This window comes from Diplotaxodon limnothrissa, linkage group LG17 (genome assembly GCF_057381915.1).
Source record: "Diplotaxodon limnothrissa isolate DT_005_m linkage group LG17, D_limnothrissa_male_GT1.1, whole genome shotgun sequence".
In the NCBI taxonomy this organism is placed as follows: domain Eukaryota; kingdom Metazoa; phylum Chordata; class Actinopteri; order Cichliformes; family Cichlidae; genus Diplotaxodon; species Diplotaxodon limnothrissa.
In genome coordinates, this window is record NC_140612.1 from 6,531,562 (window position 1) to 6,555,668 (window position 24,107).

The 24,107-nt window shown below is 40.5% G+C and overlaps 1 protein-coding gene across 1 annotated transcript in view; it reads right to left on the reverse strand.

Annotated features, from left to right (window-relative positions):
- The window catches only part of cachd1 (cache domain containing 1), a 110,997-nt gene extending 91,422 nt beyond the window's left edge, over positions 1-19,575 (reverse strand). Inside the window, exon 1 of the mRNA XM_085375651.1 lies at positions 19,312-19,575. Within this exon, the coding sequence (XP_085231777.1) occupies positions 19,312-19,560 (249 nt within the window). The 5' untranslated portion in view covers positions 19,561-19,575. The remainder of the gene's footprint in view (positions 1-19,311) is intronic.
- Between the last annotated feature and the right edge of the window lie 4,532 nt (positions 19,576-24,107).

Genomic DNA, 24,107 nt, shown 5'->3' on the forward strand with positions numbered 1-24,107 from the left:
TTAGATAGCAAGGAGTTTATTAATCTTCACCGAAACAATCTGCAAATTTCATTAAAATTCAATAAACTATCATCTTGTCTTTATTTTTAGTTAGCACAGACCTTAAACACTTAAAGCTGTAAGCTAATGATAGTTATATAAGAGCAGATGCTGCTGGTGCAATAAGCTGTAGTTTTACGTCTAATGGATGATGATCTGATTAGTCGACTAATCGCAAAAATAATCGGTGACTAGTCGACTATCAAAATAATCGTTTGTGGCAGCCCTACTGCTGACACTTGCTGGCATGACTGAAAGTACTGATTAACCCCAACCCGTTTGACAAAAAGCAAACAAGATGTCAAATGCACAACTTTTTGCAAAAGGTATTCATGAAATTGTAGATGCAAAGCTTGATATTGTGTTAATATGGATTTTCCTGGTAACAGCAGTGTTTTAAAGTGGATCTATGTCATACCTGATGTTAAAAGAGAATACACCAAATCGCAACGACAATTGCATCAGGGTGCTTTATATTCTATGGCAAAATTCCTACAATATTAGAAACCCGAGAAATCACACAAACCACTATGAGCAAGGGAGGAAAAAAGAAATCCCTTTAAACAGGACGAAACAGTAGCATAACTAAGGGAGGTTTCAGGGTCACCTGATCTAGCCCTAACTAGAAGTTTGTTTGTTTTTTAAAAAAGTAAACATAATGTTACAATATGACTGTACTGTAAATTTAAACATATCACGACTCACCCAATTTGCAATGCGGGCCCCAGCTGTGCATGCAGGGAGCTGAGCCTGAACAGTAAAAATGTGTCATTTCAAATATAGATCCAGAAAGCCGCCACTAGCTACCACTTTCCGCACATTTTGAACCACAAAATGTTTTCAATCTTTGCCTACATAAAGCTTCATAACATGTAAGAGGTCTCTGTTCTGTCAATGCATTGATCTTAAATTGAATGTCGTCTGTGTTAAGCAGACTTGGACAAAATAAATCACCACACACACCTTCCTAAAGATTCAGTGCATGTTAAACTAAATGTACAAAACACATTTTCCTGATAAAGCAACAGGTATCAACCATAACATACAAATGACAACGCGGCGAATGGATTTTTCATAAATGCACTGTTATTAAGACTGGAGGTCATTACAGCCTGAATAATGAGTGCTGCAGTGTAACACAACATTCGTCTTTATGGCATGAGATGATTAACTGGATGCAGGATTTGTGTTGGCTACTTTTGCGTGCCAAGGGAGGTAACCTGGGAGCTGTGGTGAGGAAGAAAAACAGCGAACCCATGCTTGGCCAAATTACAGAAATATATAAGGACATTTATGCACAGTCATATAGACGTGCACATGAGGATGGAACAAATAACACAGCTTGAGACATCACACGTTGAGAAGTTTGTTCATTCTTGTTTGACACCTGAACGGTTTAAATTGGCAAACGCTCTGTGTCTGTACACGAGCGGATTATATAAAAAGGAGGACAGTTTTTGAGTTGTGACCCTCATTTGCGGCAGGAAACCTCACTGCCAAAGTACACACATAAAATGCACAAACACACAGATTTCCTCTTTTACCTGTTCAATTTGTAGGAAAACTATCTCACAGGATAGCGACCCTGCCTGACAGAAAACGGTGAAGATTAGTCTAGGCCAGGGGTTGGCAACCTGCGGCTCTTTAGTCGTTATAGTGCGGCTCCGTGTGGTTTGGGAAAATAAATTTGTCTGTTTTTTTAAGTAATTAGCTGAAGTGTATTTTATTTATGTTAATTCTTTTTTTTAACTTGTACTTCTAAATTGGAAGATTATTGTGATATTGAAACACAAACATAAAATGATATTCTATTATTTTTTGATCGTTCAAAATAAGCGTCGCACTTGCGGAAGCCGGTATACCCGCCGAAACGCCGTGAATTTATCGAGACTTTCAACCCCAGGTAGGCCAATTATGGATCTTCGGATCCACATTATGTCGGCAGCTGTTCTCCACCGTGAACTATGTTAAAAACAAACACCGCTCACGCCTCACAGATGACAGCTTACAGTCCTGCATAAAGATGAAAGTGACTTCGTACAGCCCCGATTTCCAGACGCTGTGCGCAGAGGTTCAGGAGCAGAAGTCCCATTGTAAACATATCACGGCAGACCCGACGATGTTTGCATGAACAGGCTTTTCAGCATCTCTTTATTGACCACTTTTCACACACGGTTGCTGTACAGCCGGCTGTAGCTTTTCAGCTCACAGCCGCACAGACGTTAAAGCGGCGAGGCGTGATTGCGGGTGCCACTCAGGTGCGTCCGCCTCCACTGCAGCGCCTCTTCTTTAAGAGTTCAAAATGTGTTAATTACATAAATAAAATTTTATTTATGTCATGATAGAGAAATATAGAGAAAATTTAATTTTCTCTATAGCAGTTCATGAATTTCATAAGCAACACACCTTAGTTGTTCACACAAAGCATAAAGGTAAAAAAAACCAAAAAAACAATATATACAGTGTTATCTTCATTTTAGATGTCAAAAAGTATTTGCGGCTCCCAGTGTTTTCTTTTGCGTGGAAATTGCCTCCAAATGGCTCTTTGGGTGCTAAAGGTTGCTGACCCCTGGTCTAGGCAGAGGAGGAAGAGAGACATAGAGAAAGAAAAAAATGGAAAGGAAGAGAGGATTAAAGTAGGAAGAGGAAGAAATGAACAGTGATCAAGCAGATGATGACACAAAAGTGACCCATGATAAAAGCAGGGAGAGCTGGTGTTTGAGGTTGAGAGTCTGAAGAGATCAAAGGCCGAGAAGGAAAAAGACAGAGGCAGAAAAAGAAATGAAAACAAAGAGAGATTAGACATGTGCACCTGTTGGTTTTGGCACGCGTGGAGTGCAGTCGATAGGCCCAGAAACTCTTATGTAGACCTTTGGTTAGGGAAAGAAATACGACTTACAGCGAGCCCAGTGATTATCTTGGACCTAACATAGACCTTGGACTTAAGATGTGATCAAGTGGTTGGCACATTGGCTTCAAATCAAACCCAAACATGCTGCAAATACTTGTATGTCATATGTTTTCACATCCATTACTCATGAGTAATTAGCAATGTTACTCACCCTTGTTTCTTCAAGTTTGTCTGCTTTTAACCAAAGTTATGTTTGTAGAGTCACTGTGTCGAAATGATTCTACCTTCATAATCACGCCTTTGAGATGCAAGCTCCTTAACTGAACACTTGCACCAACCTTAGCTAAATCAAGGCAGGTGGAAGAAAGGCTTCAAATGCAACATGAGGAGCTGCTGACGGCAGAATTAAAACAGACAAGGGGAACAAATGAGAGCCAAACCGTTTTGTTTTTCTAAAACACAATAAAATATATTTATTAGTGAAAACAAATAGTAGTAGTCAGACTTTAACAATCCTCTCTCAAACATGTCTGACTCTTCTGATTAGAGTGTATGCAGCTCCCATTTATGTCACGTAGCTCAATCTAAAGGTAGCTTAGCTAGATGGCAGGCTAACTAATAAAATAAATAAAAGAAACTGATGACGGTCCATTCCACTTATTCATCTGTGGTGAATAAATGCATTATTTGGCATTTGAGCATACATTTATTTAACTAGCACAAGTGGAATTATGCTTACAAGATAACTAGTGCTACATGGTTACGTTAAAATGTGCTGAGTAATATTAAAGTACATTCAGGTTTATGTTTAAGTTCTGAAAGAACTTTTTCCTTTATGAAATTTCCATTACAAACGCCGCCTCTATAAGTCTGTACACACTGGTGGGAATAACAGCCATAAATTACAGTAGAAAAAACACTATTATATGAGTCATTTCATCTACAATCATAATCTATTTCACAATCTCTTATTTGCCTGAAAACCTGGATGGATGGATGGTTTGAAAGACTGCTTAAGGGCAGTAGGTCTCAAAAATGGTAGGTGGTGAAAATCTTTGAAATGAAAAATATGCATCTGTTTAACTAAACTGTTTTCTCGGTTGGAAATTTGGATTAGATTACCTACTGATATTTTTGTTTTTGTTGTACTTGTCATGTTGTTTCAATCCAACATGCAAGCTGAATAAAAATAGAACATTCTTAATTTTTTGTCTACAAAAATACTCAACATATTTTATTCAGAAATTGTCGGTACTAGTTTTTGCCAGGTCAGGTTTTTTTGTTTTTGTTTTTTTAGTGTGGGCTCAAATGTGGGACTTTACAGGGCCGATTATCTAGGTAATAAGATTTGAGATGCAGCTTCATAGCACTTCTTACCAGCAGCCAACTATGTGTTTTGTTTTGAATAGACACATATGAGATTCTCTTTAGCTCAGAATTGAAACAACTAAATTCCCGGAGGATAGGCAGAATGAGTGAGCACAGATGTCGGAAAGGGCTAATACAAAAAAAAAAAAAAAAAAAAAAAAAAGGAAAACAAAGCAAGCCATCTCCCTTATTAGCCATAAATAAATGAATGAATGAATCATCTGGAACTGGCTGAATAAAGAGAAAATTTAGCCTCTGGCAGATTCTCCTGTCTTTTGTCAAGTCTGTGAAGCAAAGTGTTCTCACCCCAGCAAGTACAGGCCTATTTCCTGTATGGTAATTTAAAGAAACATGACTGCCAAGGTGTTTATTTGTATTTTTTAAATACCTGCAGATACAGATTACTCACATTAAATTGAGGAAAAGGAATTAAACCAATGCATCAATGTCAGTTTCAACATCATAGGACCTACAAGCCTGCAGCAACTTAAAGTACTATTAAGTAAGGGTCCAACCTAGTTCACCTGAAATTTGTGCAAATACAGAATTTGAGTTAAAAACCAATATGAACTCTCCTATATGCAAAGGATATAGATATATAGTAAATCCAAGGCGCGCGCGCACGCGCACACACACACACACACACACACACACACACACACTTTCATCAACATGTCAACTGTTGGGGGGGTGTCAGGGTTTTTTTTGTTTTGTTTTTTTCCCTGAGCTGTCTAAACATCGAAAACCTCTCCTATTCAGATTCATGAGTCGATCGCTGGTGTGTGCAGAAGCTTGAGCATGAGTGCTTTCAAAAGGGAGAGAGAGGGAGAGAGTTCCCCAAGGACATTCACAAGTTTCTAGTATGTAAATGGAAAATGGCTTTGCTGCTGTAAAAGCCAGGAGGGGGAGAGACGTGCTTCTTTGATGATGTATGCAGGAGACATATGACGACTCCTCTCGAAGAAGATTCACCCATTTGGCATTCCTGCTGCGGCGGTCAACGTGCTCGGTTTGGCACCTCATTAAACACCGAAATAATATTCACATTCTAAGAATGGGTAGGTAGATTATATGAGTCCATGATTTTACACTTACTATAAAAGTCGGTCTCATTTTTTATTTGAGTGCCTTACTTTTTTTTTTTTAAGTCAAAATTAGATCCACTGAGTAAGTTAATCATTTTATTTGTTCCTTCATTATCTCATACTTTACAATATACAGTCACATCACTAAAACTAACCCAGTGCAGAGGAGTGTAAATCAGCACGCCACTACAAATGTGAGCACAAACGCACGCAGACGCAGACTACACCACCAGTGAACACAGATACCTGTTCCCACAGAGCTCAGTATCAGCCTAACAGTGCTTTCACACATAGACCAGGTAACGCAGACAGACTAACGTTTCCAGGAAAGGTAAGAGGTGTTGGCTGCACTCCTGTGACTGGGAGCCATGAAAACAGAGCAGGATTAGAACTCCTACTTGCTTCAAATCAAGGACAAAACACCATCAAAGACTTTCTTTATTTTGCATTTGTGTGTGTGGTTAGTGTTGCATTTGTGTGTGTGGTTAGTGTTACAATTATTCTTCAATTTTGCTAAACTCGAGCTTTGCAACGGACTATTTCCATCTTTTATATACAGCCTATGTTTTGACTCTAAAACAGGAAGTTCCATGTGGGAAAATGGCTAAAGGAACTCGCATTTGGCAGAGAGCCGTGAAAATGCAAGCCAAAGACAGACGCCTGTATGCAAATTAGTCATGACGCTCTCAATTCAGCTTCACTGAAATCATCAATGGGAGCACGCGGGCACATTTGCATAGACTTGCAAGCATTCGAAAGCAGCAAAACCTGTGAAAAATCTCACGTTTTTGATTGGGGTAGCACGGGCAAGGCTATTTGTAAATCTGAAAGGGATGAACCTCAGACACATTCTGCCAGAGCAAATGAAACATGAGCTCTCAGCTTTGTCCAATTCCCAGGCTACACAGCCTGAGCACATTTTCTGAAAACATGCATTATTATATCACAATTGTTTAAAAAAAAACTAAGTCCATAACAAGTGAAGAAAAGCTGCACATTGTCACCCTGTTCGCTTGCCAGCAAGATACCAGCAGAAAACCTGGCCAGCTGACGTACTGATGCCTGGGCTGGAGTATTTGAGAATAATTGGCATGACACCAGCCAACCAAGCCTAAAACAAACCTGGTCTACTGAAAAGTAAAGATCTGGGAAACAGAAGTGTGGAAGTCAAGAGAGGATGAGGAGGAGTGGATGAGACCGGATAAAATGAGACTGTAGTGTTCTTGTAGAAAGCGTTATAACTGGGCTTCTGCCAGAAAAAAAACAAAAACTTTAAAAAGAAAGAAATAAAGGAGACAGACCAGCTTGCTTGGCTATTGACTCAACATTAAGACCTCTCAGCTAGAATGCCAGGACTGATTTCAAAAACACGCCGTCTGTCTGTTGGATGAGAGACGTTTTCTTTGTGAACCACAGATTTTCTAAATTCAGGAAGTAACGGGGGACACGATCTATACTGAAAAGCAGTAAAATCATTTAAAGGGATTCTCCACAGGTTACGTCACAGAAAGGATCATGACATTAAGGACTGGCTTGCAGGTTTTGGGTGAGTACATATAAGTGACGGTATAGTCAGAAGAGATTCAGGCTGTAAATTGTACAGAAAAACATGTCAGAAACCTAAAAACAGTCTATTCATACTACACCAATACACATCAACAGTAACAGGTTTGTTGAGCCTGACCACAAGTTGACACACTCAGAAAGCAGGACATGCCAACTGTTTGTTACAACCAAGTCAAACAGGAGGAGATCACATAGAGAACCTGGACAGACGCACTTAAGACAGTGTAAACAAGCATAGGATAACTGGTAAGTTTCTTAAACTCAACGCCTACAAGTGAAATGTGCTGCAAGAACATCTTAAGATGGTCCCCGTGCAACAAGAGCAATATGACTTTATGAGTCAGACCTCACGTGAGACATTATTGGTCATCAAATCCCGACTTGACTAAAAAAACCATTATATTGTACTGGCGCAATCTATGCGAAGTGTACACAGTACGCCTGGATTTTTCATTGTTTATCCAGGGAACAAATATCATTTTGCAGTCTTTATTTCAGAGAGCTGCACTGTTTGGCGATCTTGAGTAAAGCTGGCCATCTCCGTGTCAAACACTGAGGCCTGTTTGGCCTAATGCTCATGTTCCATTACTTTTGAGTCAGCCTAAACCAAATAAACCACTCGTTTAGTAGACACATATCTGAGCTCAGAGACACTGATAGCTAAACACAGTTGTGCATGTAGCTTTTTATGAGTCTCCATGTTTATAAGACTTGTGTATGTGTGTGTATAGGCAGACATAAAGATATGGATAGCACCAGAGCGCGACAGTAGGGATTCACACGCATTTGGAACAGTTAAAGTGGTGTTTCGGAGTCTACCAGCATTTCATCTCATGCTCAAAGCTGTGACACTCCTCCTTGCCTCCTAATTAGCGAGCTGTAGCACATTTTCCCCCTTTGCCATTTTCTGTGCAAGAAAAACAACAACGCATTTCTTTTCATCTTCCAACCAGCCTTGTCTTACAGAGACAGACGGAGGCAGAGAGTCCAGAGTTCAACTCATTAGTCCAGGTCACTTCCTGATTCATCTTCAAAGCCAGCAAGCCAGCAGCGTACAAAAGGCAAAGGACATGGTTTCACATGCCACCACCCACAGACACAATTACACCATGAATCAAGAGAAGATGAAGATGTTCGAGAAGATAGGCAAAGAAGAAAGTAGAAACAGTGAAAGCATTTTTAATCCACTGAAACCTGAAGGCATAAAGATCATACTTTTCTTTTTTTTCCTGAGGTATTCCAGCAATGCTGAAACCAGTGCCACAAAAACCCAAATGTCAAAGTATCTCTAGCATTTACAGCATTATAACCATGGACTTTACTGTCTTTTAGCTCATTATTTTTGCTTTAAAGACCAATTGTTTTCATGTTTAAAGGTCAGTCATTGAAACAAAAGGGTGTTGAGACCAAAACAGAGCCAGAGGCCCAACGTTGCTAATATTGCTCTGTGTTTGATGTATGGGGATGATTGCAGACAGACTCCAATGACAAATATTTGTGTTCTATGATCGTACTACATATTACTAGATATGTACCACATTTTAGTTCACGTTGAGGCATTGTAGTGCAATGGCTTAAGTGGACAAAACTGTGTGGTTACTACCTGGACATCTTTAAATGGAGCTGGAGGCTTGTTGCCTCCAATTGCCCAAAAATGTAATCACTGCTGCTTTTCACAAAATAAAATCAAAGGTTTACTCGGCTACAGTACACCTTCTTCATATTGTGTTTTAGTCAAATTTAAGGTTGCTTACCTGTGAATTCACACATGCACACACTATACACGCTACCACAGCTTTACATCGGTGCACTGATGGGCCTTGGGCCTGTAAATTTACACAAGGTTTCCATGTTTTACTGTCTCACAGTATGTGAATAAAGAAGTTAGACCACCTCCATGACCCTGCGACCCTAGAGTTTGGGAGGCGTCTTACAAATCCTCAGAAACTGAGAGAAGACTGCTGCCACTGTGCTTTTGTGTGTTTGTGAGTGTGTGTGAGACTCCACAATATGAAAGCCTGCCATTTCTTGGCTGCAACCGATTCACACGATCTTTTCTACTCTAGTTTTCATTCCAACCCCCAGCACCTACTTTAGCATTTTCTGTCTATGCTCTGAACTGCATGCTGCCTTAAAGAGGAAGCCCCAAAGCCTGCTGTTACTTATGCGCAGTCAGATCTCCACCCCCCCCCTCCCAAAGAAAATGCACTTACCATATACAAAAAAAACCCAACAAAAACAAAAAACTGCAACTAGGCATAAAAACATGGGTGAAAATTTGAGACACCCTCGGAATAAGCGCTCCTTAACAAAAGTAAAAGTTGGGCGATTATATATGCGACTCAGAGCACCGAGAAAGAGGCGTAAGCAGAGAAAGAGAAACGAGGGAAAAAAGGCATGCAAAACAGTCTGATCTGCTTCTCCACAGTTGGAGCTCCAACTCTCCTCATCAAGAATGTAAAGCCTCTTCTGCAGGAGTGTGCGCATGCATCCGTGTGTGTGTGTGTGTGTGTGTGTGTGTGTGTGCATTTTGAGGGGGATGGGGACCATGTTGTCTGGGGGGCAGGGGGAGTGGGAGCTGGTCCCCGTATTCTCTTTGCCCTCCCAAATGGGCATTTTGTTCACTGCCCCCCTTTGCCTTCACCACAACCCCCGCCCCTTTCCTTTCCCCTCTCTCTCTCTTATTCAGGCGGAGTTCATTTTGAGTCTCGCCCATTGTGGCGAATGAAGGGACTGACTTGCTAAAGGGTGGCCTGGGGTCCCCTGGCTCACACTGCCAGGTCATCTCCTGTTGGAGCTAACTAAGTAACACTGGCTGGAATCTAGAAAAAGAAAACACAAAGCTTGGATCACCAATAAAGATCCTCTCTCTCTTTCACACATGCACACACATTCATTGTGGCTTATGTGTGTGTGAGAGAATTAGTGTGTAGAAAAGAGAGGGCAGAGGGAGGGTGACGGCGAATGGGACATGAAGAGTGAGAGGGGTAACAGAGAAAGAGAGAATCATTAAGAAAAAGTGAGAATGAGCCGATTAAGCACAGCCTGTTAATTAGTTCTTATCACTAATAAGCAGAGGGCCGAGTTAGCTACTTTTGCTAAAAACCTGGAGCGCTGCGCAACGACAGGATTTAGCTCAACACACAGGAGATAACTGCGTGGATAATTTCAGTTGTCAGGAAAGTTGATGATGAAACTATACAAATATTATATACATTTGGACCAAAAGTTACTGCTGGATTATTGTGGTCTCAATATCTTATGTATATCTCAGTGTTTTGTCACACGTACTGTGGTTAAATCAGAATAAAAGGTTACGCAATATTGTTACTATTTTCACTCAGTTTGGGAAAGCTCAGCTTTTTTAAGTGTTGCTTTAAAAAAAATATAAGCCCAGTCGATGCGTTTCCTACAGTAGATGTCAGTCTGCAATCCCTCCTAACAGAAAAAAAGCACTGACTGGCACAGAAGCCAAGCACTATAGACAGGATCAGCTCCAACAATTGAATCTTAGCCAACCAAAAGAAATACAGATTGAGTGCGTTCTCTGCTTAGAGATCCTTCTTTCTAACACGGGCCCAAAGCCGTTGCAAACTTGTGTACGCTAGAAAGCTTCGCTGACGAAAATAGTAGTTTTAACTTGCACAACACATGAGTTTCTGGTCTACCGCTGCCTCGACTGAGTGGTACATTTGTGTTATTGTGTGCCTCAGATGTTTAGTGGGTTAGCTAGGATCCAAACTTACATTTGAAAAACACAAAAGTCTGTAGCTTTAGACCTACGAGGTAAAAATTGCGAGTGCGATGGATTTGAAAAGAGTTCTTTGTTTGTTTGTAGTTTGCACAAATCAACAAAGTGTGTTAACTGTTGCCACGTGACATTGTAGCACTAAGTTCACGTATACCCTAGGGTTGTCATGACACTAGAATTGCAAAATCCGTGCTAATACCCAGTAAAGCAGTCCATACCATCTGATACCACGGGATAGAGTTTGAACCCATCCTCCAACAACAGAAGGAACGGCAAAGAAGTTGTTTCTTGAAAAAGCCAAGTTGTTCATTTTTAACAAATTTTCCCAAATTATAAGATAGATTTAACAAAATACGCACTTAAGATCAAGTTTAAAGGTTTTATTCATTTCTATAATTTTTTTTGATAAATTCACTTTAGATCATGAAGGTCAAATGTAGGTCAAATGATAGAACTTATTAATAAACAGAGTACAACAAACAAGACCATACCTAACATCACTGTGAAAGATTGAACTGGTCACTCCCTGCACTTTAAAACAGACCTCACAGCAAAAGAAGAAACAGATTTTAAGAAATTATTGTAAACGTAGAAAAGTTAAAGTTCATCATCTTGTCCACATCTGCCGGCAGCCTCTCTCTCATCCACTGGTCACACTGCTCTGCCTCAGTCTGCAGCTCTTTAGGTGTGAAAACCCCATCTGATTTGGCTGCTCTGCTCCGGACAAGTTTTCAAAACTCAGGACCATCTTCTCGGTTCAGCAACGTTCCTTCGCTGCTCTGCACAGCCAGTAACATGTCCAGTTGTCCCCATGTCCATAATCTGCTCCGTCACAGCTCAATATTCCACCTGTTATTCATGTTTTATCCATCTACACTGAGCTCAGCTGCTATATTAATGGTAACAGATGGCTATTGTGTCCAATGTGACTATTGGGCAATTGCTAATAGATAAATAGTGAAACTAGTTGACATTCATATTTCAGGGCTATACTTCTTTATTTAAGAACATTTAGTTCATTGTTCTGTGAATAATGCCAGATGCTAGCTCTACCTGCAAGTGGCCCACTTAGCTTTATATCAGGTTAAACCGATAAGGACAGTATGTTTACAGCTTCCTAATCTAACTGCTTAACTTCAAAGCACTGCGACAGCAGCCAAGGAAACATTCCATCGAGATTCTTAACAGGAGCTTGGCATTTTAGGAGCAGGTCAGGAGGAAAAAGGAAAAAAAAAAAAAAAGACTGTGCAACCAAAACAGTTACAAAAATGTACAGGCTTAAGAGGCTGTGGGGGAAAAAAACAAAACAAAACAAAAAAAACACAGCAAAACCAATTTCAGTCAAAGCCAAACTGAGAGGCCCTCCTTTAACTAAGAAATGTGGAAAACGGATCAAAAAGCGGTGAGTTAAATGATCTGGCCACGACAGTACAGACAGATTTAAACCACAACAGCTGGTGCAGAAGGAGAAGAACATCAGTTTCATGCTTTGTCCTGACCGCTGTCCAACGGGAGCCAAGAGGCAGTGCAGCAGGCTGTACTTAAACTGGCTGAAAATGTAAAGGGATCTGACCGAAATGATGGAAAGCTGTATCATGTAAACGCTCTGGAAAAAAATATATTTCTTTCCATAAAGCTCTTCCAACAGCCTTGCAGTCCAAAACGACTCAAACACAAAACAATCTACAATTTGTATTTACAAGTCAAATTTTACAACCTGACATTGATAACTTAGAAAATGTCACTTAAAACATGTGGAAAATTTCTCTTTTATCTGCTGAAGGAAGAAAGTTTTCTATGCTCAACTTTTTGATACGCCAAGTACTCTGGTAGCCCATCATTGTCTAGTATGCAACTTACGCAAGTGTGATGTGGAAATGTGATGTACTAAAGCCTTTAGTGAATACACACTGAGAACAGACAGAAGATAAACTTTTGAAACCAAGAAATGTGCAAATCAGACTGTGGACACCTTTTTTTCTTTTGAGAAAAAAAAAGTGTGAATGGGAGTTTGTATGAATCTCAAGTTTCATCAGTGATCTTTCAGCCTGGTGCTGTTATGAAGACATTTTCTTAAAACTACCACACAGTCAAATTAGCACTGATCCAAAACCACAGGCTTTCATATTTGAGCACCATGCATATCTGCACAAATGTAACAACAGTCCACCCAACAATAGCTAGACAATAGGCATTAATTTAAAAGTCTGAACTAATAAAGTAAAGTCAACATTCCCACCTCTGGAGCCACGTCAAAAAATAAAAATAAAAGAAGATGGCCTCCTTGGTCATAATCATATTAAACAGTAGACTCTAATAAGACCAATAGATGCCCTACCCAAGCTAAGAAACAATAAGAAAAAAAAAAAAGAGACAAAATTATTAAAAATGACCTCCTTAAATCCAGACAGCTTCTATCTGACAGTAATACCCAACTCCTAGTTTGATCCAAGAATTCTAGGGACCTCGCAGCGTTTGGTGTGTGCTCGGTTTAGAAGCCAGACACACTGTTCTCAAAGGCAGTTTGGTTATAAAGGGTGCCTGAACCCCTCAGTGGCTGGAATTAGGCCCAAACACACAAGCAGCCATTGATTTAATAAAAACTCTTTACTCTATTCTCTCCTGCATTGTAACAGAAGTAACAATCGACAGAGCTGGGCTGCTTCCCAGGATTTTGGACAGCCCAAGAATTTTGAAGACCAATGTGAAAGTCATCCCAAGTTTAAAACACTACAGACGTTGCTGTGGGACCTTGCAGCTGTTGGCAGAGAGCCCTGTTTTTTTCCAGCAAAATGAACAAAGGAAAACAAATTCTCAGTTTCGACTGAACAGTGCAACTTTCAAATTATAGAAGAAAAAAAAAAAACTCTTGCCAATAAATGTAGACAGCGTATAGCCTCGAATGTGCACGATGCTCATTTGTAATTCAGCAAGGATAAAAACAATAAAGAACAAAAAAAGAAAACATTAAAGCTGCACACACTGCAAAACATTGCAGCTTGAAGTTATGAAGTATTCATGCATCTTCAGCAACTTGGGAGCAAGAATCTAATAACTATGTTTTAAAAGCAGGTAGTTTTAAAGCAACAGAAACTTTTCTGTGCAATAAAAGCTTGGGGGGAAAAAAAGACACTGTTAAAATGGAAAAAGAACAGACAGTCCAGCACAGCCTCAGGGGGCTCATATACCAATGAGATGCATCACAATTTATGGTCAGAATGAAAAAAGAAGAAAAACTTCTGGCCTTGCTATTCAATTCAAGGTCGACTAATTCACAGCACTCCTGGTTCTATTAACCAAACACATAAAAAGAGATCGGAGGGAAAGGCAAACAGTGCATACCATTAATGGGATGAGGTTAGAATCCAATCAAGGTTAAACAAAGTAACCACATGTCACATTAACAGAGATCGTTAAAAACCAGACAGGAAGACTTTTAACCCATTCCCCCATAAATTCTATGGTTGAGCCGCAAACACCCAAGAATTTTACTTTGCTTTTAACATTTGATCTTGTGCTTGTTGTTTCAATGTGGATACTTTCTTTCTGTAAAGTGTGGGAAAGCTTAAAGTTGTGGTCTTTAGATAATAAGGATATAGAACAATCTGAAGATTAGGCTGCGACAGTCCATCAATTCTTCTGAGCACTTTTCCAGTTCCACGGCCACAGGGGGACTGCAACTTATCCCAGTTGTCATGGGGCAAAAGGCAAAGCCCATCACTAGGCTAACACAAAATGACAACCATTCAAATTTACTCTGCTTCCACTACTTGAAATTCTGTCATTCGTATTTAGACCTTGGCCTACTAGGGTAGCAACAAGGCAAGACTCAATCCAAATTAGTATTCACTGTCTAGGAACCAAGAATGTACGTACCAACTCACGAGCCAGTCTACATACAAGGTTAGAGCTGAGCCAACGAAAGATTTTCCTAGTTGTTCCTAGTAAAAATTAATTCGTTTATACATTGGTTCACCTCTGCTGGCACAAAATAAAATATTAATTACAGAATATCGGTTTAAATATGTGAACTGCATTTTAATTAAGTGAGACAACTGGGTTAGTTCACATTTGCTGTGACGACTTTACGATCTAACCCTGCTCAGACTCACTCATTTAAATGCCAGATAAAAAGAACAACAAGAATGCTCAAGAGTTCATCAGAATAAAATTTTACTGCAACATCATGCAGAGCTTCTGTTTGAATACTTGCATAATAAACATAGTAAAGATGGAGGAATGAATGAGACTGTTTCCATCAGTGAAACAGTCTCATATTTTGTCATTTGCAGAAGTACACTTACTGAAAGAGAAAACTTGGTCGCATTACATAACCTCTGTGCCCCGAAGAAAGGGAACTAAAAACAGCCCCATTATAGCTGGAACAAGGCAAGAGCAGAGACGTGCTGAAAAGACACTGAAAAGCTCATATTCCCATTAGATGAGGACTATTGAAAATAAAAAGTTCTATAAGACACCTCTTCTTTCATATAATCTGGGTTATAATCAGCTGAAAATGCTCTCAGACTACCAGGTTCCAATCTGAGCAGACAGGCTGCACAGTGGCTCACAAATAAATCGTAATCATGTTGTTAATTGAATGATCTGCTTCAACATGCACACTTAGAGAAGGCTCAAAGTCAAAAGAGAGAGAGTGTGGATGGGGAATAGTAACAGTCCCAGATGAAGCGGTGGGCCTGTGAGGCTCATAGTAACCTTGACTGAGCACAGAGCCATGCAGGCAACGCAGTAAGAGGCAAGAAGGCTTTGAAGCTGTACTGCAGAGAGCCTAGCAGGAATTCTGATGTCCTGCTGTATATCCTCAAACCTTCCTCCTCCCCCACCCTGTCTCTGCAACTGATTCAATATAAAGTGAGGGAACGGGAACACAGGCCAATAAAAGAGAAAGAAGAGAAATGGGAGCAAGAAGATTAGAATAAAGGTAGATGGAGACCGAGAGAGACAGAGGAGTGCATGTTAAATCAAATCAAGCCAAGTCTAGGTTAAAGAAACCAACAAAGTGTCAATCTCAGCTCCGTTACCATTGGACTGATCCCAAACCAGAAAATAGCAGAGTGAAGACATTGTCAGAGCTACCCCAACACAAACCTTCACTACGCTATCAATATTCAATTAGGGGGCCAGGGATAAATGGACGAGCCAGCCTCAGGGGTTCAGCCTCAAACCATATGAGGATTGAGGCCCTTGAAACTAACACAGTGAAACTTTCTTTATAAATAAGCAGCCAATAGTGCATACATGCTTCTCAACGTTAAAAGCAATCAGGCTATGTACGTTTAACATCTCTCTTTACTGCATGTTTACAAGTGATCAAGCCTGTTGCTCCACTTACTGGTCAGTTTCTTCCCCTCTGCTGTTGGACACATGAACAATAACCGTATGACTGTTCCCACCACTAACACATGACCCTACGCTGTGTTCACTGCATCACCCCATGTTTGGCACTGATCACCACCTGCACTCATGTATATATCATGTATATATCTATCTACTTAGCACTTTTAATTCTTATTCTTATATTTTTTTATGACAGTATGTTTGCACTGAAGCACCGCAGCAATTTCCTAATGTTGTAAACCTGCTCAACATTTGGCAATAAACCCCTTTCTGATTCTGATTCTGAAAAGTAGCTGCAGTCGTGTGTTTTGTAAGAAAAGAGATTGAATTTCCTATCGAGATCCAAAACTAAACTTGCCATCTTCAGCCTTCTGCTTAAGCCTGCAGGAAATCGAACATGAAAAGCTCTATGGGTATCTAAGACCTTCTCCTTTCACAATAAGCAGTCGTAATGTAGAAATCTTCATCATAAATTATTCAGGAAGATATGAAACGTCTCAAAAGGGAAGACTGTCATCAAGTTTCTGATTGATACGTCGCAAACCTGCAAAGTCTGACCCTACCTACAGTAGGGTTTCACCACTAAATCAAATACATATATATTTATATTAAGAGCAGACCTGTCAGCGTAAAAGCATCAGCTGTAAGCCCTCAAGTCCCCTGATGACTAAGTCAATGACAGAGTGAACAAGGCTAACCCAGTGACTCAGAAACACCGATGAGAGGCGAGCCTCAAATTACACATCTGCCAGAGAATGAGGGGTGGGGTGCAGAGGGGTACAATTACATTTTAAATGGGCATGCTGGGATGCTCACTTGATGGCAAAATCCTCAGATCTCATCTGAAAAGGCAGCGCGTGAACTCGGCACATAGCTCAGTGGACAAAGAAACCTGAAGAACTCCTTTAAGAGATAATGAGGGCCAGCTGTGACTCAAGAAATTAAAGACTTTTAATGAAAATCAGTGATTCTGTTTGGATACAAACATATGTGGAAAAGATTGTTTTTCTTTTAAAGAGAGAAAGGGACAAAAAAAATTAGCTGAACTGGCACATCTCTGAATTTCAATCAGGCACGATGTGAGCACCACAGCCGATGTCCTTTCGTGGCCTGAAACAGACCCTTGCAGTTGTGTTTTCACTGGAAAACCACTCTGGCAAATCTGTGAAATGTGCCACTTCAATTGAAGTAAGTAAAAAAACAAAAAAAAGCTTCACGCCAAGTCAGATTTTCAGAGCTCTGCAACATCTTCATAGCTCAAAACCGTTTTCCCCTGACACGGGGGAAGGATGCCGACTGCTGAACACTTCATTTTGTACGCTGCTGTATGAATGCGAAATTAGTCACGAGAATCTAAGTGAGGCCGACAATAAGCTGAGATCATTTCGTATTAATTACATCTTTGTCACTGATGGAGGCGTTTTACTCTCGTTTGAGGGGAAAACAGCTATTAATTCAAAGTATTCACACCAACAGGAGCTGAAAACAAGAATTGCACAGGGAGAGGGAAAAAAGTCAGAGCGATAATGATGGAAAGAACCAGAAACGGGGCGGCGAGAGCACAAACTGGAGCTCAGGGAGGGGATGAGCGGTGACAACAGCAGATCCGGTGGGATCAGAGGAAGCCCTCAAAGCCGACTCCCAAAGCTGGGATGAAGGCGGCTCAGTGTGGAAGCAGAGAAGATGAAACACCATTTGGGGCCGAGGCCCCCCCGCTGCTGCGCCTCTGTGTTCGGGGCCTGCGAGCTCCTCTGCCTCTGAAGTGCTAAACACCTCCTTCACACCCCTGGCACTGCACCCTCCTGCCATTTGGTGATTTAATGCAGCACTGCACGGATGGATGATTATCATATAGTGCATTTACTCGTCTACTGGGGCTGTAACAATGCAGTCATTCTCACTGATGACTCTGGCTTCTTTTTAGAGTCGAAGCATTTTTTGTTTGGTCACTACAATACTAAGAATGAGTCCCCAAAAATGCTCACTTCAGTATCACACAAGATGAACACAAATCTGCTTGCAAGATGGAGTGATTGAGTTTGGAATTTTTGAATGAAATGACTTCCACTCTCCAAAGAAAGATCTGTCTCTCATGTCCACCGACTCGCTGTTGAATGGGTTCATTTCGGCTGGTATCTCATGAGATCAAAACTCCAAAACATCTGCATCTTTATTTTGACTGTGACGCTTGCTTGGCGGACAACAAACACTGATCACGACCAAACTAATCCCTTATCTTGAAAGCAGTCGGCGGGGTGTCTTTAGAAGGCAATGAAGCACACAGCTAGAAGCACAAAATTGTGACAATTGCAGATTTCCTCCTTTTGGACCTGAATATTTTTGGTGTTTTGGGGCTTTTAAATAGACAGAAGGACTAAGAAGATGTGACCACAGAAATTTCAATTTTGTGGAGTTTTATTAATTAAATTATTAGACAAATCTACAAAAACAAATTCTAAAATTGCTAAAAACATTGCTCATGAAGAAAACATGTATCAGTGGCAGCTTTAGGTGCAATCATTTGTGCTAGAACTGATGCTGAGAGAGTGTGTTTCTATCCACGTGAAATCCAGGCTGTTTGCGTTTAATCATAAACCATCACCAGCTCTTTCTGGGGGAAATATGATTTTCTGGATGAGCCCATATGCTGCAGCAGATTGACTTGCGGGAGATTATTTATCAACCAGGTAAAAGATAAACTCGAGTATGTGCACAATGACATGTGCTCAGGAGCACACAGCGGGACAGAGGGCACTCATTTTTAAGAAATTATGACGTGCATTATGAAGGACACTTTGTCCCGCTTTTTGTTGGCATTTTCAGGTAGCGCGCACAAAAAACAAACACACACAGAGAGTGCAGTAATAACTGAAGGTATTGGAATTTAAATTAATTTCATTATTACTGGGACTACTTAAGAGCTTAAAAAAAGAATAAAAGGGTAAAACGCCAGCCTTTCAGAACCTCAAACCTCCGGCGTGTTCATGTCCCAGATAAACGCGTCCCAACTTCAAAGAGCCTGTTGTTACACTGCAACATAGAAGCTTATTGTTTCGCAACACTTTTAACATCTCTGTCGACAAACTATCTTTTCTGCGGTTATGAGAGTATTGTTGTTATTATTTTAGTTTTGCGCTGTGCAGGCCTGTTTTAGAGCTCCTGTTTGCGCCAGAAAAAAACCCATTAAAACCCGCTCCAACTCGCTCGACGTGACACGAGCGGAGGTTATCTGCTTTGCACCCAAACACATTCTTCAAACAACTTGGTGTCTTTTATTTGTTTTATTTAATTACCTGCATAGTGAAGACTCCCAGCTCCTGAGAGGACAGCTTTTTCATTTGTTCGGCCAAGACTTGCGCTTCTTCCAGGATGGAAAACTCCGTCTCGGCTCCGCAATATCCACTAGAAAGAGCCAAGCAGATTAACACGAAGCTCCGCGAAAAAGCCATGAAGCCTCCGCGCGAGCCAATGTGTTTATCCCGAAAAGCAGCGCGCGCGTTCAGTCTCAAAAACAGAGGTTTCTCCGCTGACCGCCTCGCCATGATGGTTGAGGGGGTTTACAAACTGGAGAAGCACGGAGTCAGAACGGGTGGTTTTGAGGGGGGGAACTTCAAGGGAAACTACTTTTACAACTTTGCAGCGTAGAGTACGTGTGCCCTTTCTCTCCGGTACAAGTCTCCAGAATTCCCAGCGACACAAATCATTGCACCTCCTTGAAATCCCTCCAGAGAAGAAAGCAAATCCATGCGGGGCAGGGAATATGTTTATTCTTTCTTTTCTTCCCCCTTACGTTGTCGGTGTTCCCTCTTCGATCAGTGGCTCCAACTCCTGGAAGTCTGGCAAAGTGTGTGTGAGCCGGAGAGTCACCACAAAGGGGGTGAAAGTAGTAGGCGTGGAAACACCGAGGAGTCCTGCCGGCGCCTGGATCTGACGATCAATGGATCAGGCTTTCGCGATGCCTTCAGTAGCTCCGTGAAAAAGAACACCGCCGATATGAAATAACCCTGTTTTATAGATAAATACGATGGGAAGAGTTTTTATTTCTCAGTCCCAATTCTTTAACGTGTGACAAAACAGGTTTATATTCATATATGAGTGGTGCATATAAATTACTGCTCAAAAACAGAGAAATCTCTTTAATTCGAGGTTCATCGAAAGCACCATCACGCCTTCAAAGATTTCTTACCAGTCACCAAAAAGGGAAGCGCCTCTGGGGAGTTTCACAATGATTTATTATTTTTAACTCTGTATTTTATTTATAGACTTGAAAAAATAATTAATCTTTTAATGGTTTAATTTCAGCTAAAAGCTAATTTTATCGAAATAACCCAAATCACTGATTTAGGTTGAAAGGCCCTGCAGTGCAGTGTGAGACAGCGACCTTGTATCCATAGGGATGAAGCAGTTTGGATAACGTGCGTTTCTCTCTCTCTCTCTCTCTCTCTCTCTCTCTCTCTCCTGTGTGTGTGTGTGTGTGTGTGTGTGTGTGTGTGTGTGTGTGTGTGTGTGTGTGTGTGTGTGTGTGTGTGTGTGTGTTATTGAGAGTTTAAACTGTCAAAATCTGCAATGCAGGTTTGAGTTAATAAGATACTGTCTGACCAATAATCCCTCAAATTGTAGGTATTATGTATTTACTTTTATCTTCAGTCTAATATCCACCACAATAGTTTTTTTAAAAGGTTAATATTCTTATTATCTTGCATTTAAAACACGATAATCGGGATGAATTAATAAAACTCATGGACTGTTTGTCTTGCTCAGATTTGCTCCTTTGTGAAACAGGGTCTTGTGATAATTTTGAAACAAAGGTACCATTAATGCAATATACTATCATAGGGAGGCTGAGACCTGCTTCCAAATGAGTGTTAACCTCTTGAGCAAGCAAACATAGTAAATTGGTTCCATATAATGGATTGTGCTTTTACATCTCTGTGAATGAACTGGGTACTATAACCCCGGGAGCCTCCACTCCTACAAGAATCCAGTTCCTGTTTTCAGCACAGCTTCAACTGTACTTGGAGCTGAGTTGAATTGAGAAAAAGCAGAAGCCTGGTGTATTTGGGCAATTCATATTTTGATTGCTGACTGCAAAATAAAGTGTGACAGATAGATCATTCGTTAAAGAATGTTGTGGTCGGGTCTGATAATTTGAGGCTTTTGAAGTATAACAGCGCTCCGACTCGTTCAACAGCTGACCTCTAATCATTGCTCTCTCCCTCTTTCTCTGTCTGTCTGCCTGCCGCTCAGCTTCCTTGGACTGCAGAGCCTATTTGATTTGCAGCTGCACAACTGGCCTTTTCCCAGCCATCTCATGGCTGCTTGTAACTTTTCAGAGATTTTCTGGTTAACCAGCATTGCACTCAGGCACAAAATGCCTGCTACATGTTTTTTTGATGAAAAACAACTTCGGCTTACATTGGCTTAATCTCATTTATGGGCTTATTCCAAAGGTCAGTTTATATATTTTCCCATGTAAATTTGAATTCAGGGGTGTTAGTGATATTTTAAAAAAAATGGCCTCAGTGTGACATTTCACTTAAGCATGCCTTTCTGTGAGGTGTTTGCATGTTCTCCCTGTGCCTGTATGGTTTCTCTATGCCCCTCTCTGTCTTGGCTCATGCAACATGTCCAGGGTGTACTCTGCCTCTCACCCTATGAGAGCTGGGATAGGCTCAAGCCTCACTGCAACCCTAAATTGGATAAGCGGTTAAGAAAATGCATGCTTTTTACATCAGTTTAAGTGTAATGTCGCTCTGGTAACACTGGCTTGGCAGCCTCTTACTGAACAGGCCTGCTGTAAGACAATAAAGTCCAGGAATCACTTCAAAGTGATCACTAGCCCTGTAATATTAGCAATTGCTGTGTGTCATTTTCAGTTAGACAACTGACTGAGGTTTTGGGTGGGTGAGATGTTCATTGGTGTTTGATGGGATTATTTGATGAAGGAAGATTGCGTGTGTAGATACAACATGTTCATTTTTATATTTCCTCCAGGAACAATTAGGCACTTTCTGTCAAATCAGTCCATAATTTTTAGACTGGGTGCAGAGTAAGCTCGGACAGCATAAAAACATTACATCCAGCTCTCGTGGTCACGTAATAAGGTCCTCAGTGGCAGTGTACCACTTTATAACTCATTCACAAAAAGATTTTTAAAAAATCATCTCTTCTGCCTTTTTTCCTATACAGACTCCATTTTTCATTACTGTGTGTTATGACCTAACAAGAAAAAGGGGTTACAAGAATAAGCAATGACATCAGTTCTGTTACCCAAGAGTATTGAATAGAGGTGTGCAGATTGCTATGGGACTGATACTAGCACAATAGGATCGTTACTTTGTTTCTATCTTCTAAGTTTAGTATACAAGGACACTTTTACATTCCAGCACTCCAAAAAACCCAGTTTCAAAATATATTAGAAGCTGAAAGGCTTGTTTTGCTGTATTAACTAAATATTTTAAAAAGAGAAAATCATAGTGATTTAGTAGTCCTTAAAGTGTGTTCAGAATTTGCAAATTAATGATGATTCAGCTGCTCTTCCCAATGTAAGCTTGCTTTTATAGGTTAAAAGTATCGATATTGGTGTGGCCAATACTGGTCCTGTTTTCATCACTGGCGAGAGTTTAGTTCTTTCTTTAGTGTTTTTTTTTAGATGCGTCACTTTCTAGACAGCTGGCATCTTTAGGTGTGTGCATGCATTTTAGGTTTCAGTCACTCACTCAAACGTGTTTAGTCATGGTTTTGATCACAGTGTAGAATAGACGCGCTGCCAGATGATTTCACAGGGAAGCCAAAATAACTTCAGCGCCTGTCCGCATCTGTCAAGCTAAGAAGTATTTTTAGTTTGGGCTTATTTGAAGAAGCAAAATCAAGACACATTCTTACACCAAATGAAGCGAATGAAAAAGTAAAATTATTTAGGGGGTTAAAGGCAAAATGTTGACACTGTGGTTACTGATGATGCTTCTGTTTGATGACTTAAGTCAAATGGGTTGCGCTGCTTATCAGATGCAAGTGTGATTGATTCATTGGCTGAACACACAGCTTTGCAGGCCGTAGTCTGCGTTAGAAAGGTCCTCGACTCCGGACTCGGTTGCCGTGCTCCTGAATAGGTCGTCTGTCTGTATCTTTGGCTGAGGACTCCGTCAGATGTTTGTGTGGCTGTCAGATGCTTTTGGATACTTACAAACACAAGGAAGTTTGTTGAGAGGTTGTAGTGTGTGCATCGCATACATTATCACTTCCCCAGAAAATCCCAGTGTTCCAGGCTCTGTGTTTTTTCACCTTCATCAGGCAAGAGTTTTAGTTGTTCTTTGCTAGGGAGAAAATATTTAAAGATCCTTGCACAAATACTGGAAAGAATGTCAAAATTAACATAATTTGAAGCAGAACTCAGTGGCTCAGGGTAAAATAAAAAAAATGCCCAAACTATTTAAAATTATTTGGTCAGTTCTGTGCTTCTTCTTCTTCTTCTTTTTTAAAGCCACCAGCAGGGCTAACCTCATCAAAGCTCTAGCGGTGGTGAGAGAAGTGTTTGAATACCATGTGTGTGCATGTGTGTGCGTGCGTGTGCGCACATGTTTTCATGTATGTACATAAGTGCACTGCTGTGGCAGGCGCATTTACTGCAGTGATGTAGAAATGAAGTTTGTTTGACAACTTGACTTTTATTTTTTCTTAAAAAAAAGGAAGTGATGTCAGGTCAGGTGTCTGAGCCAGCAGTTATTCAGTTGTACTGATCAGTCCTGTCACAGATTGTACACATTGTCTAGGAAGAATGCTGCAGTTTGTAGTTTGGTAGTGTGGTAATGCACTAGCTGTGTGCAGAGGTCACTCAAACAGCAATATTTTATATTATCGAACAATTTTGGTCTGCTGCACAGGATTCAGTAGACATATGAAGAGAGAGAGAGAGGCATAGTATGCAAACGGCTACCAAACAGCCATCATAATTTGTCATACAATGAGAACAGAACAAATCAACAATTGACAATGACTAATTAATATTAAAATCTGTAACATAATGTATTGTTTGGAGTTTAGTCTGTTACTGTTGCTATTTTTACCATTTCTTCTTGGAGCAACTGTA